We start from the raw sequence: 13841 nt of genomic DNA on the forward strand, positions 1-13841 counted from the left end.
TTAACCCCTGTACTATGTCTCAGCCCTCAATTTACTTCTAAGAATCTGAATCGATGTGTTACTTTTACCTATGTAGGATATATGAATGGATATCTGGGTTTATCTGTACATGGCAAACTATTAGAAGAGAAGAAACCAAGTCATATAAAATGACAATATGTGTTAATATTAGGTTATATATGGCTTAGAAATTTTGGTAAAACTGATTTTCACTTGTGACATCCACATTTTCTATTATGTCTACTACTATTCTACAATTTTACTATCTACTATTTTACTAGCAAAATCAATGAACAATGGGACAACAGTGCTACAGTGCTACTATTTTACTACTACTATCTTTTTTACCACTATCTACTATTTCACTATCTACTATTCTATTTATTATCTGCTCTACTACTGTTTCTATCTTCCACATTTTCTTCTACATTGTTCTCTCCTCTTATTTTTTCCGTCTTCATTTGCCAAGTCCTAGCGTGGTTTCAAAAATTTACATTTCTGCAGTATGAATAGAAAGGAGGAAAGAAAAATCTAAATTATGCAGATATCACATTCAATTAAGAAAAACAGGTCATTCATGAAGTTTCCAATACTTCTCTCTATTAGGATCATGATAAAAGCACAGGTTTTAGAGTTGAAAATAATTTAATTTATCTTAAGATTATATCACTCACTATATTTGGCCTGTAACTTGTAGAAATTTTTTTTAGTTTTACTTTTGCTTTGTTTTGTTTTAGTGTCTAGAATATACGCCAAGGCCTCAAACAAACTAGGCATGTATGACCCAACTCCCAACTTGTTAGATTAACTCCACCTCATCAGATCTCATCAGATAATACTAATAAAAGGCTAGTAAGTTTTATTCCTCATTCTCATTAAAAACAGATTTCTCCAACTGAAAAACAAAACCTACCTTAGAAGATTATGAAAACAAAATTCAAACTTCTTAGTACAAAGCCTGGCAAATAATAAATTATGAAAGAAGCACAGCATTTCACACAATTTACTCTGGTTAACTAATAAAGAAAAAAGAAAGATTGTTCATTTCATACCACCTATTACAGAATCATCAAAAGAAGGACAACTAAGATCTATGTAAATATAAGTTGCTGTGTCTCTTGGTTATCTGTTCGCTCTGAAAGACAATGTGACCAAGGTGAATACAATCAAGAAAGTGGAGCTTTAAACCTTTCTTTCCGACAAATGAGTCTTTGACCATGACTACATGAGGCCAATGACTACATTCTTTGATTTCTACTATTATTTGGCATACATTTTTCAGAATGTCAGATAATACTGTCACTGTCACTGTCATCCCGTTGCTCATCGATTTGTTCGAGCGGGCACCAGTAACGTCTCTCATTGTGAGACTTATTGTTACTGTTTTTGGCATATCCAATATGCCACGGGTAGCTTGCCTGGCTCTGCCACACGGGTTCGATACTCTTGGTAGTTTGTCAGGCTCTCCGAGAGGGACAGAGGAATTGAACATGGGTCGGCCGCGTGAAAAGTGAGCTCCCTACCGCTGTGCTATTGCTCCAGCCCTGAACGCGCCCGATCTCATCAGATAATACTAATAAAAGAAATATTCAGAAAAAAGCTACCTTCAATAAAAAAATAAAGAAATACCCTGTTAAGCAAACACAGGACAATTATCTCTTCATAGGCATTCTCATTTGAAAATAAGTCTTTACTGAGTAATTACTGATATATACCTGATATATACCATCAAATTCAAAGAGAAATAATAATAAAAATAAATATATTTGGATTAACTTCTTTTTTGGGATTAAAATATTTGAGATAAAGAGAAGAGAAACATTAAAATGATAAAGAAAAGATAATTAAAAATACAATTTGATGAGGGAAATTTTTTAAATATCAAGTATCTGAAAACATTTGATCGACTCCATTATTGAAAACTTTGTTCAATGGACAAAAAACAAAGTAAGATGTCTACAAACCACTTCAGTGTAAAAAGAGAACAGTATATCTACTGGAGTTTATAAATGGTGCAAAGTATATAGAAGTCAAGAGTATATATTGACTTTCCAGCAGGTAAGGTGATGGCCATGCACTGACCAATCTAAGTTTCCCCTTGGCTCTTCCTGTGGTTCCCAGATCACCGCCAAGAGTGATCTCTGAACAGCACTAGCAATTTCCCCAAAAGCAAAACAAAATAAAAATGTATATCCTCATAAATCTTTCAAAAGCAAATAAAAAATGAACCATAGCATATTATTTGTCAATTTCTAAGACCATGCAGTTATTAATAATCTCATATTTTCAAAAATTAAAGTAATATCTATAAAATCAACTTATAAAAATCTAAAGTTTAAGGGCCAGAGAGGTAGGACAGCACATACAGTACTCATCTTGCACACAGTCAACCTGGATTCCATCCCTGGCATCCCATATGACCCCCCAAACATGGCTAGGAGAGATTCCTGAGTACAGAGAGAGGAGTAACCCTCAGCACTTCCAGGTATGGCCCAAAAGTGAAAATAATAACAAAAAAAGAGAAAATCTAAATTTTATATATTCATTGAGGTCATGAAATTTAACAAAGAGAAAAAGGTCTGAAACAAAGGAAAATTTAAAAACATATACATAGTAATTAATTTATAAAGAATGTTTATGGTATATATTCTAATACAACTATGTATAAAACAATAGTTTATTAATATTAAAAATAGTTTTTACTTTAAAAGAAAGCATAAATGTTTACATATAATTCCTACTGGTTACTAATAGCATTTGTATTTTAAGTTTTTCATGGTATGAGTTATACACTAAAATTTTTTCTGAGCAGACCCCCAAATCACTTTTATTTTTGCTATTATGCAGACACTAAACACCTACAAGAGCATCAATTTTTAAAACACATTTAAACTTACCCCGTTTAATGGATATGTTTTCCATCCTAGCTCTCCCAGCACAGTTGTTGTATCAAGCAACACAACTAGAATTAAATTAAAAAAAAGACCTGCATAAATTTCTTAATTGATGCAAAAGTATATCAGTTATTGAAATCATTGTCAACTATTCCTTATTCAGTGCATGAGCCTTAATATGTTTCATTAGTAATTATAAAATTACTTGTACATAGCAAATATTAATATGTAATATGTTAAGTAATAAAATGATGCATTTATAAGTCAATTAAAATATATAAAATTTGTTTTTAACAAAGCCATATTAGACAATTTTATAGAAACTAAAGTTATAAAAGCTATATTAATAGCTGACTTTTTAAAAGTGATGAAATTACCACCTTTACATCTCCCCTACTGCAATAATACCACAATAAAGAAAAAGTGATTAAAACAGGTTTCTGTACCTTCTGTTATTAAATGTCCTTATACATGACTGAAAAATTTCAAAAGAGCTTGTTTAATGTATAGATTACACTAATGCATGTGCTAGGTAGTATTTATTGGTAATATTAACCTACTGATACTGGAGGCAAAAGCCATGCATTTGCCCCTCCAATCAGAAGTAAATAATAATCTAGTCAAAAAGGCAAAAATATGAATAATTTATAGCTGTAACCTAACAGAAATGTGTTCTGTTAAAATAGTTAAAAGCACAGTATTATAGAGCAGTCTAGCAATTTAGCAAGTCTAAGTTTAGCAGGGCATATCAGGGACAATTTCATAAAGGAGATGCTATCTTCTTCATGGGTTAGAACAATGGATTCTTTCATCAAATAAGATAAGAAACAACTGCTTTTTTTCCTTTTAGAATGCTCTCTACAAAAGAACTGCTCTATGGTTAAATGAGCTCTATCCCTAGTGCAGTGTGCACTAGGAGTGAGGATTACTTTGGATAATGAAGGTACAAAACTAAGACTAGAAGAGTAGACAGAGATCATCTGGGTAAAATTTCTGCAAGGCAGACAGCAGAAAAAAACAGCTGTACCCATGATTTGCTAATAGGTCTTTACTTTTCATTGTCTAAGTCCTCCAGATACAAGTAGGTCATGAATCACACACACTGACATATCATCATAAGTTGTAGTTATTCCTCATAGTTTAGAAAACAAAAATTTTATTTGCAATTTTAAAATATGCCAGTGGGTGTTAGATTATTTGGCATCTGCTATTCAGTGTCTACTGGAAGAATTCTGTGTTTTGCCTCTCTGAATTACTATGATACACTTTGCTATTTTTTTAATGAAATGAAGTATGCTTAAATTTCTGGGATAAAATCTACTTACTCCTTGCAGAATATTCTTTCAGCTCTGCTAAATCAATTCACCCAAAAATATTTGTAAACTGAGCTACAATTAACTTTTAGAACAGAAAATTGTCATTTTTCTAACTACTGTATACAAACTTATTATTTTTATTGAAGTAAGCTGGGAGTGTAACACTATATAAACATGCATAATCATTATTAATGTAATGATTTACATAAAATGTATAATTACCTTAAATTTGTCACTAGAAGTCCAAAAGCCACAAAAATTTTCTTTATGACCTTTATCATTACCCTCAAGTTATTCTTTATTATTTTCTATAATAAAACCCTTCTCTACCCAAATCGTGGGCAACAATTACTTTGATTCATATCACTATGGTTTTTCCTTTCTCAAAAGAACAAATGCATAACTCATATTGTAGGTAGTTTTTCACAAAGCATTATTTTGAGATTTATTTGTATAGCAGTATGTATTTTGTACTGCTTATAGTGTCTAGCATGTGGAACAATATTTAGTTGAGAACAGTATAAAGCCAATATAAACATGCATAAACATCCATGTTCATAATTTGCACGTGATTTTTTTTTTGCTTTTTGTGTCAGACCCAGCGATACTCAGGGGTTACTCCTAGCTCTGCATTCAAGAATTACTTCTGACGGTGCTCAGGAGACCATATGGGATGCCAGGGATTGAACCCAGGTTGGCTGCATGCAAGGCAAACGTGGTACCTGCTGTACTATCACTCCGGCCCCTGTACATGATTCTATACTTTCACTGTTCCATGATGGATTTACATAGCTACTGGGATTTTATGGAGAATACTTAGTTTATTTTATAATATTGATAAAAATTGGGCTGGAACGATAGCACAGTGGGTAAGGTGTTTGCCTTGCACGCGGCCGACCCAGGTTCAATTCCTCTGTCCCTCTAGGAAAGCCCGACAAGCTACCGAGAGTATTTTGCCTTCATGGCAGAGCCTGGCAAGCTACCATTATGTCAAAAACAGTAACAAGTCTCACATTGGAGACGTTACTGGTGCCCGCTTGAGCAAATCCATGAACAACAGGACAACAGTGATAAAATTAGTTTACATAAAAGACAACATAACAATGTTTACCATTTATGCATTTAATTTTAATAAAACTATAAAATTTTATTCAAGAATAAATTTATAGTTTCAGTTATTTAACATATATTTAAATATGCAAATCATAGATACTATATATAAAAACATAGATGCATAGAAAGATAGCTTTCAAATTGTTCCAGACTGTCAACATGATTTAGTATTGTTCAGCTATTGTTTTGGAAGGCAACACATACGTGAGCAGTAGGATCTCACTGTTGTTTTAATGCATTTCCATAATAATTAGGCAGTTTTCTTATTCCTTAACTAAAGTCAAAGTTACTGGAGGAATACCTATGCTATCTCACATTCTAGATAACCACAAGCATTTATAGCGTATACTACAACATCATTCCCTGTATTTTTCCTAATTCGGTGGATCTATTTTTTTTTTCTTTTTGGGTCACACCCGGCAATGCACAGGGGTTACTCCTGGCTCTGCACTCAGGAATTACTCCTAGCGGTGCTCAGGGAACCATATGGGATGCTGGGATTCGAACTAGAGTTGGCCATGTGCAAGGCAAACACCCTACCCGCTGTGCTTTCATTTTGTGAAAATATTAGCAAAGTATTTTGTGAAAATATTAATAAAATACTATTTTGTGGGAATATTATTAAAATATTAATAAAATATCATAAAACTAATGGTGTTTTATAGTCCTACCAGGAAACAAGGAAAACACAAAAGTGTGTTAGGGTCATGTTAAAAAGATGCAAGAACCAATCTACATGCATTTCCACAGAAATTACAGTGGCAATTTGTTAATATACAACTGTCAATTGAAATACTTAAATATTCTTACATCCATTTATTCTTATATTTATATCCACATGCATTCAAGTAATAAAAGTACACCTACTGATATTCTTTTGGAACACTGAAGAATCATTATTTTTAAGATAAAAATAATGTAAAAAGCATAAAGCATTTATTTTATTTTTCTACATAAAAACCTTCTGAGTTAAAGAAATAGTCAATTAAGGTACATTTCTATCACTAAAATATACCAGTTAATAAATTAAGAAGAAATAACCAAATTATGCTATTTTCTACCGCTAATTAATGAATATATTTATCTAATAGTTTCTAATGACTGCTAATATCATTAAAAAGAGATGAGACATAAAAAGTTAGATTTTTTTCCAAAGGTTTAGTTTTGATAAATTCATTCAATCCATACTAACAAACAATTTTAAAAAGTCTAGAAATTTCAGGTAAGAAGTGCAATACACAGACACATACAAAATACAAAAATAATATTTCATAACGTGTTCAATCTCATGTTGAGAAAATAGCTGAAGATACTGCAATCCATAAGTTAGTTCTTATCAAATCAAAGTTGTTCTTAAGTATGATATATACGATGGAAAAAATCACAAGTATATAGTAACCATACCTACGTTTTGACACCCAAAATTTCACTGTCACTTATTTAACACTTAATATTTGGGGAATTTATCTATTTCCCTAGCAGATCTGTAATGTAGTGATACTAATTCACAAGACAATATAGGAAAGCTTTCTACATATTTTCCTCTTGAGAAATTTATATTCTGTCTAAAAAGTTCCTTAACATCAATTTACAGAAGAGAAAATAGAGTTTAGAAAGGCTAAATGCATTTCTTTGACATCTTAAGGAGATAGATCTGAATTTCAACCAGAAAATTTTTAATCATTTTAAACTATTTTAAAAGTGTAATTATAATTTTTAACTTTGTACATAAAATTGTACTGTTCAATTTTATAGATGCAGAAAAACATTCTATATTGCTGATTCCCATTTATACATTTTATTCTAGTTTTCTCATCAGTAATTCTGGGGAAACTAAAAGCCTCTAAGTAGTGCATATAAATCATCCCATTCAATGGTGTGTATTTGAATACAATATTCAATAATTCTTACTGTAAAATTAGGTCTACCCATAGATTTATTTTTCAAACATTCAATATAAAAACACTACCAAATTAATTGATTAATATTTTCAGAAATATATGTAGAAGTACTGGTTATTAATATTTATAATTTATAAAGTGTGATGCAAGTATATTCACTTCAAAACAAAAAAGAGGGGAAACATATGCATGCCTCCATAAACACACATCTTTGGAATGAGTAGCTCGTTTTTTAGTAATGTTAAGAAATATAATTTGCAGTTACTTAGTTTTTCTCATTTAATTGTAATCTTTAGCTTTTAAAAAGTCACAAGATCATAACATTTTCAAATTTATATTTCACACAAAATGATACATCACTATTAAAAATAAAACTGAAGATGGGGTGTTTTTATTACCATATTATATAATAAATGTTTAAATTTTATCTTATGTCTAAAAACCCCAAAGTCAGGCATTTTCAGCCACACTAATTGCACTAAGCCCAGTAAGGTGAGAGCTCCTCCTGCTGGCTTTGAAAATAAAGAAGTTATCTAGTCTTTACTAGATTGCAAAAGTACCGTAAATTGAAAAAGAAAAACACATCATATGGACATTTACTTCAGTAAACACCAGTGAGTTTTAATTTTAGTCAAAACTTTGAAATACAGCAAGATTCATAAAGTAGTCATTATGGAAATATAATTCTATTCAGATCACAATAATGATAAATTGGATAAAAAGAGGAACCAAGATGATAGTACAGGACTTAAGGTACCTGCTTTGCACATACTGATCCCAGCAGCACATGGCTCCCCAAAATTCTCTGTGTGGCCCAAGAGGCCTCAGAGCATCACCTGTGTGGTCCTTGCAGGCTGTGCCACAGCAAGATGCAAGCAGCACTGTTACTCAAAAGTCTGAAGATTGAACTCGAAAATTGACAAGAATGGTAAGCCAGAGAAATAACAGCAGATAAGGTGACTGCATAGCAAATGTTCAACCTGAATTCTATCCCAGGCACCACATTGGTCTCTCAAGCCCCAGCTGTAGTGATCTCTGAGCACAGCGCCAGGAGTAAATCTTGAGCACAGCCAGATGTAGCCCTCCCCACAAAAATAAAAAAGAATTGCAAAAATGGCTCCTGAATTCCAAGAGCAATACTTGGGAACTGCCATCCCTGTAAAAAAAAAAAGTATATATAAATGAACAGAGAATATGTATTTACATATGTTCTCTGTTTACTAATACATACACATTATATAATAGAACATATTATATATTCTATGATGCAATACAGAATAATGGTTATAAAAATATGCTTATTATTTAAATATGAAATTATTATAAAGGACTGGAAGACAGTATAGGATCAGTGCACATGCTAAACGTGTGGCCAACCAGGGTACTAGTCCCAATATCACAGAGTTCTTCATTGACAGGAAGGCTCAGTGTCCACAGCATTGAAGGACTCAAGCAGCCTCTTATCCTCAGACCTTTGCACAGAAGTGACGGCCCCTTTGACTAAAAATAATGGGTGGGGCCCTTGGAATTCCTGAGCACTGCTTAGGAGGTATAAAACTAAGCAAAGAAATAAATGTGGTTCTCCTCAGTAAGAAATTTGAAAATTTCTCTTGGTAATTACAAAAAACAGTCCACTGTGTTTTAAAAGAAAATATGATAGAATAATCAGTACCTAAGATTAAACACTTCAAAGCTCACTTTTTGTTCTTGAATAATTTATCATGTCATATCCATTTTAGTAAATATAAGAAATATTTTAAATCACTTGACATATACATTTGTTGTATGTAATAGATCATTTTTTGTTTCACCTGCACAATAAAAATGTCATTTTGAAAAATTAAACAAGGGAGAAATATAACACCACACTAGAAAATAGCCATAGTTTTAGGGTGATTTTGTTACATTATAAAAATGAAATTAATAATTTCTAAACTGAACTCAAAGTTTTATCAAAAGATTTTAAGGTTCAGAGAACTTTAAACACATTTAGGAATTATATCCCACAGACATCATGCAAAAAATGCATTTCTTTTTAGAGTCATTCAATTGAATCTTCTATAAATGAGAGTAAGAAATGAAAAGTACATAACAGTAATATAATAACAGAGACTGTAAAGTTTCCTGTTTCATCCCACAGCACTAAAGAAATAATTAAAGTGAATACTTCTGATATCAAAACCAAGTACAATCAGTGAGTACTTTATATATATATATATCTGTATATATATGAGTTTTTACCTATGGCCTAATTTGAATGCCAACCTGTTTAGATCCTATTTTAAACAGTTTTTAACAATATCTAATTTAGTTTTGAGATAGCAGCATTTTTATTGACAACACCCAGAGCTTTTTATGTTTGATCTTTATACTATGAGTATCTCTCTCCGAGAGTAAAAATCAATATTAGTTCCTAAAATATTAAACACTGACTGATCTAAATAAGTAGGAATTATTATATGTACCTCAACTATGTCCTATGTAGAGCATATTGTATATATAAATACATATGTATGTTTTACTCACTTCTACATCTTATTTTGTACTTTAACCTCTACATTGTTATCTTATTTGCACAGCTTTGTTTCAGCTGATAATCATTTATAACACCTGGCAGCAGGAATCAGGGCTTACTGCATAGACTCAAGGAAAACCCAGGTATCTATCTCATCCACCATAAAGTCACTAAATGGGAGATTCATTTCTGGGCAAGGTCAATAAATTTAGCAGTGAATAATTTAATAATTCATTCTTTCTTCATTAAATTATTCGAGAGGGAGGAAGGAAGGAAGGAAGGAAGGAAGGAAGGAAGGAAGGAAGGAAGGAAGGAAGGAAGGAAGGAAGGAAGGAAGGAAGGAAGGAAGGAAGGAAGGAGGGAGGGAGAGAAGGAGGGAGGGAGGGAAGTGAAAAGGAAGGAAAATAGGGAGAGAGGAGGGAGAAATATGGAAGAAAGAAAGGAAAGAGTAAAGGAGGGAGGGAGGAGGGAGAGAGGAATGAAAGGAAGGAAGGAAAGAAGGAAGGAAGGAAGGAAGGAAGGAAGGAAGGAAGGAAGGAAGGAAGGAAGGAAGGAAGGAAGGAGGAAGGAAGGAAGGAAGGAAGGAAGGAAGGAAGGAAGGAAGGAAGGAAGGAAGGAAGGAAGGAAGGAAGGAAGGAGGAAGGAAGGAAGGAAGGAAGGAAGGAAGGAAGGAAGGAAGGAAGGAAGGAAGGAAGGAAGGAAGGAAGGAAGGAGTAAAAGAGGGGGGGGAGGAAAGAAAGGAGAGAGAGTACATTGGCTCTTGTACTCTCGCTGTACCAGAGAGTACCAGAGAGTACATTGACTTGCATCAAGTGACCCAAATTTAATGCCAGTCCCCCATGGTTTCCCACTCATCACCAGCAGTTATCCTTTATCAAAGAGCCAGGAGAAAGCCCTAAGAAAACTTTACAATTTTCTAATTGAAAACTATAAGTACTCTTCCATCTAAATATCTGCAGCACGTTGCTCTATAAATAAACTACCTTTACTGAGGACATGTATTGTTTCATTAATTTTAGTTACACAGATTTCAAATAGAAAAAAAAGTTTTAGTTTCAATCTTAGATATTCTAGCCTTGTATGTAGTACGCATTGTAAGTTTCGGGTCTATCACAAAAACTCAAAGCATTTATTAAATATACCCCCATTTAGCTCAAACCTTTTAACCTACTACACATGATTTACGAATCATCAGAGATGCTTCTTTCTTCTATAATTCTTTTTTGGTGGGGAACTGGACCACCCAGCTGTGCCCAGGGTTTCCTTCTAGCTCCATGCTGAGGACTCTCTCCTGATGGTGCTTAAGGAACCATATGTGGTGCTGGTAATTGAAACTGGATTGGCAATGTTCACATTTAAGATCTTAACTATACTCCCGCTGACCCCATACTTTATTATACTTGTATTTCCAAGTTGTCTTTATGGGATTTAGGTACACTATTTTTGAGAAAATGTTATGAAAACCAATGCTAGAAATTTACTTAGATCATTGTTTTTATATCTGATAAGAGTGTATTACAATTTCTTGGTAGATAAAATAGCTTCTCAAGAATATATTAACCATCTCAATGCCAACCCATTTTCACAAAGAAATAACAATCTATATTATAAATTAGTGCTGTAAGGGAATAACAAAGTGTCTGCCATTTTCAGAGGTTATTAGCTCCTCAACTGTAAACAAGGCAGGTACTTGAATTGATTTTATATCTGATTTTATACCCGTGCTCAAACACTGTATCCCTGAAACTCAATTGTGAATAGTTTTGAAACTTTATAACTCACAGTGATTTAATAAATTATTAAAAAAGAAAAAAGTAACAGTCTAGGAAAAAACTATTGCAAATTTTACTTTAAAATAAATAATAATAAGTTAACAGACAAAGCAATGAAGACTGAGCTTTAACAATTTTAGGTCTACCTACATACCATAGTTTATTCAAACATGTAATTACTGAAAAGATATTAAAACACAGTGCATCAAAGTAAAATTGTAGCTATTTAGTAGACTATGTAGAATTAAACTGAAATTCTGAAAGGGCAGAGATCCAATATCCCATCAGTATCAACATCAAAACCATTACTAATTGAACCACTTATCTTAGGTTTTTATAAAAGTGTCAAATAATTAATATATTGGAGAAATAAATACCCCATAGCCAAAAATACAGGAAAATGATTATTTTCTACCTGATGGATGTTCTATCAAAATAGTACCAAATGCAAAAAAAAAAAAATCTCTGTTAAATTTGTCAGAAAGAACAGAGTGTTTTACTTAGAATGAGAGTTTCAAAAACCTAAAGTAAGCATTAAAAAAAGAGGCCCTGAGGATCCATGAGGAGTAGACAAAAAATAGGCAAAAAATGTCCTTTGAAAAACATAGAGAAATGAAGTATAAATCTCATGCAGCCAATACCAGTTTATCCCCAGAGGGCATCTAATCAATTCAAGTACCTGCTTTGTTTACAGTTGAGGAGCTAATAACCTCTGAAAATGGTGGAATTGGGTAAGGGTGTCAGCATTCCCATTGTCAATACAAAGGAAGTCAGAGCCACACCAGCGGGAATGAAAGACCAATGAAGAACGCCAATCTGGGGGAACACTTGGTGCCTGAGAACCCCGTGAGAAACTTTCCCTGAGAAGGCAAAGATGCACTTGTGTGTCCCAGCCTGTGTGATTTTACAGAGCTCTGAACATTAAAAAAAATTGTCATACACAGTGTTAAAAACACAGTTCCAGTCAGCAAGCAGTGCTAAGGCTCCAATTCAGAGCTTTTGTTACATTTTCTGACTCAGTAGAGGGAAATCACTACTGTCAGTTAGTCTGAGATCGATGTGCGGACAGTATTTGGACACTAGGGATACCCAGAATGCTGAGACGACAGACTTCTTAATGTTAAGAGAGATGGGTCCACATGACAGCTAAGGAGAGCATCCGTAGCGACACAAAAGTAGAAAACAAGAATTCCCTTAGGCCTATGCAGAAGAGATGGCACAAAGCTTAGAAACCTGAGATCGCCCCAAATTCACAAGAAATACCACAAGTCTATTAACAGCATATACCACCAAAAGCAATAGACACTTATATCTGGACCTCGAGGGAAAGTCTAAGATGCTCAGAGAGAAGTGGTGTGATCACAAGAGGACAGGAAGCAACAAAGGATTTCATACCTAAACTAGACCTCCTCACTCAGGTAGTCACTGAAAAAACACCTGAAAAAAATCACCCCTAAGGTGATATGTAGGTTAAATGCAATGCCTTAACAAAATTAAAAGAAAAAACTGATAGATTTTTCAGGTAAGTAATAATAATTTTCAAGTAACAATTCCAAAATGTGTAAAGAAGCAAATAACATTCCAAATTGACAAAGCAATTTTAGAGAGAAAAGATATATGAATGAATCATAATTCCTAACTTCAAATACTATTATAAAACAAAAGTAATTAAAATGCATGGTACAAGAACAAAAACAGACACACAAATTAATAGTGTAAACATAGAGTCAAGAAATAGGTCACTGATATAAGACAAAGGAAACAAGTCCATACAATGGAGAAAGGAAAACCTCTTCAACAAATAGTTCTAAAGAGACCTAAGCAGTAAACTTGCACGAGAAAAAGAGAGGGAAGGAGAGAAACTAGATCACCATTTAACATTACTTGCAAAATATACATGGATTAAATACTTAGTTGTTAGATCCAAAACCATAAAATGCAGGTACATTACAGGGTCTCACCATCATAGATATATTTGGAAAGGCATTTCATTATCAATAGAAACAAAAGCAAGAATAAATTAAAAATAAAAATGTTGAATTATACCAGAAAAATATCTACCACAAAAAAAAAACAAGGGCAAGCTAGCTATTGGGAGAATACATATGGACATATTGCTTGTGAGAAAGAACTGATACACAAAATATGTTAAAAAAAAAAGACATGAATAGATGTTTCCCTGAACAAGGCATGCAGAGAGTCCACAGTCCCACAAAAAAATTCTAAATGTATCTTATTACTAGGGAAGTGGAAATCAAACTCACAATAAGACATCACCTCAAAGAAGTATGAAACACCAAAATCAGGTATTACTGAGGATACAGAAAATA

At 33.0% G+C, this 13841-nt stretch overlaps 1 protein-coding gene across 1 annotated transcript in view; it reads right to left on the minus strand.

Moving 5' to 3' along the window:
* The window catches only part of EPHA6 (EPH receptor A6), a 970410-nt gene that overhangs the window by 887796 nt on the left and 68773 nt on the right, over positions 1-13841 (minus strand). The window contains 1 exon segment of the mRNA XM_055129205.1: positions 2898-2962. Coding sequence (XP_054985180.1) covers positions 2898-2962 — 65 coding nt within the window.

This window comes from Sorex araneus, chromosome 2 (assembly GCF_027595985.1).
Source record: "Sorex araneus isolate mSorAra2 chromosome 2, mSorAra2.pri, whole genome shotgun sequence".
NCBI classification, from domain to species: Eukaryota; Metazoa; Chordata; class Mammalia; order Eulipotyphla; family Soricidae; genus Sorex; species Sorex araneus.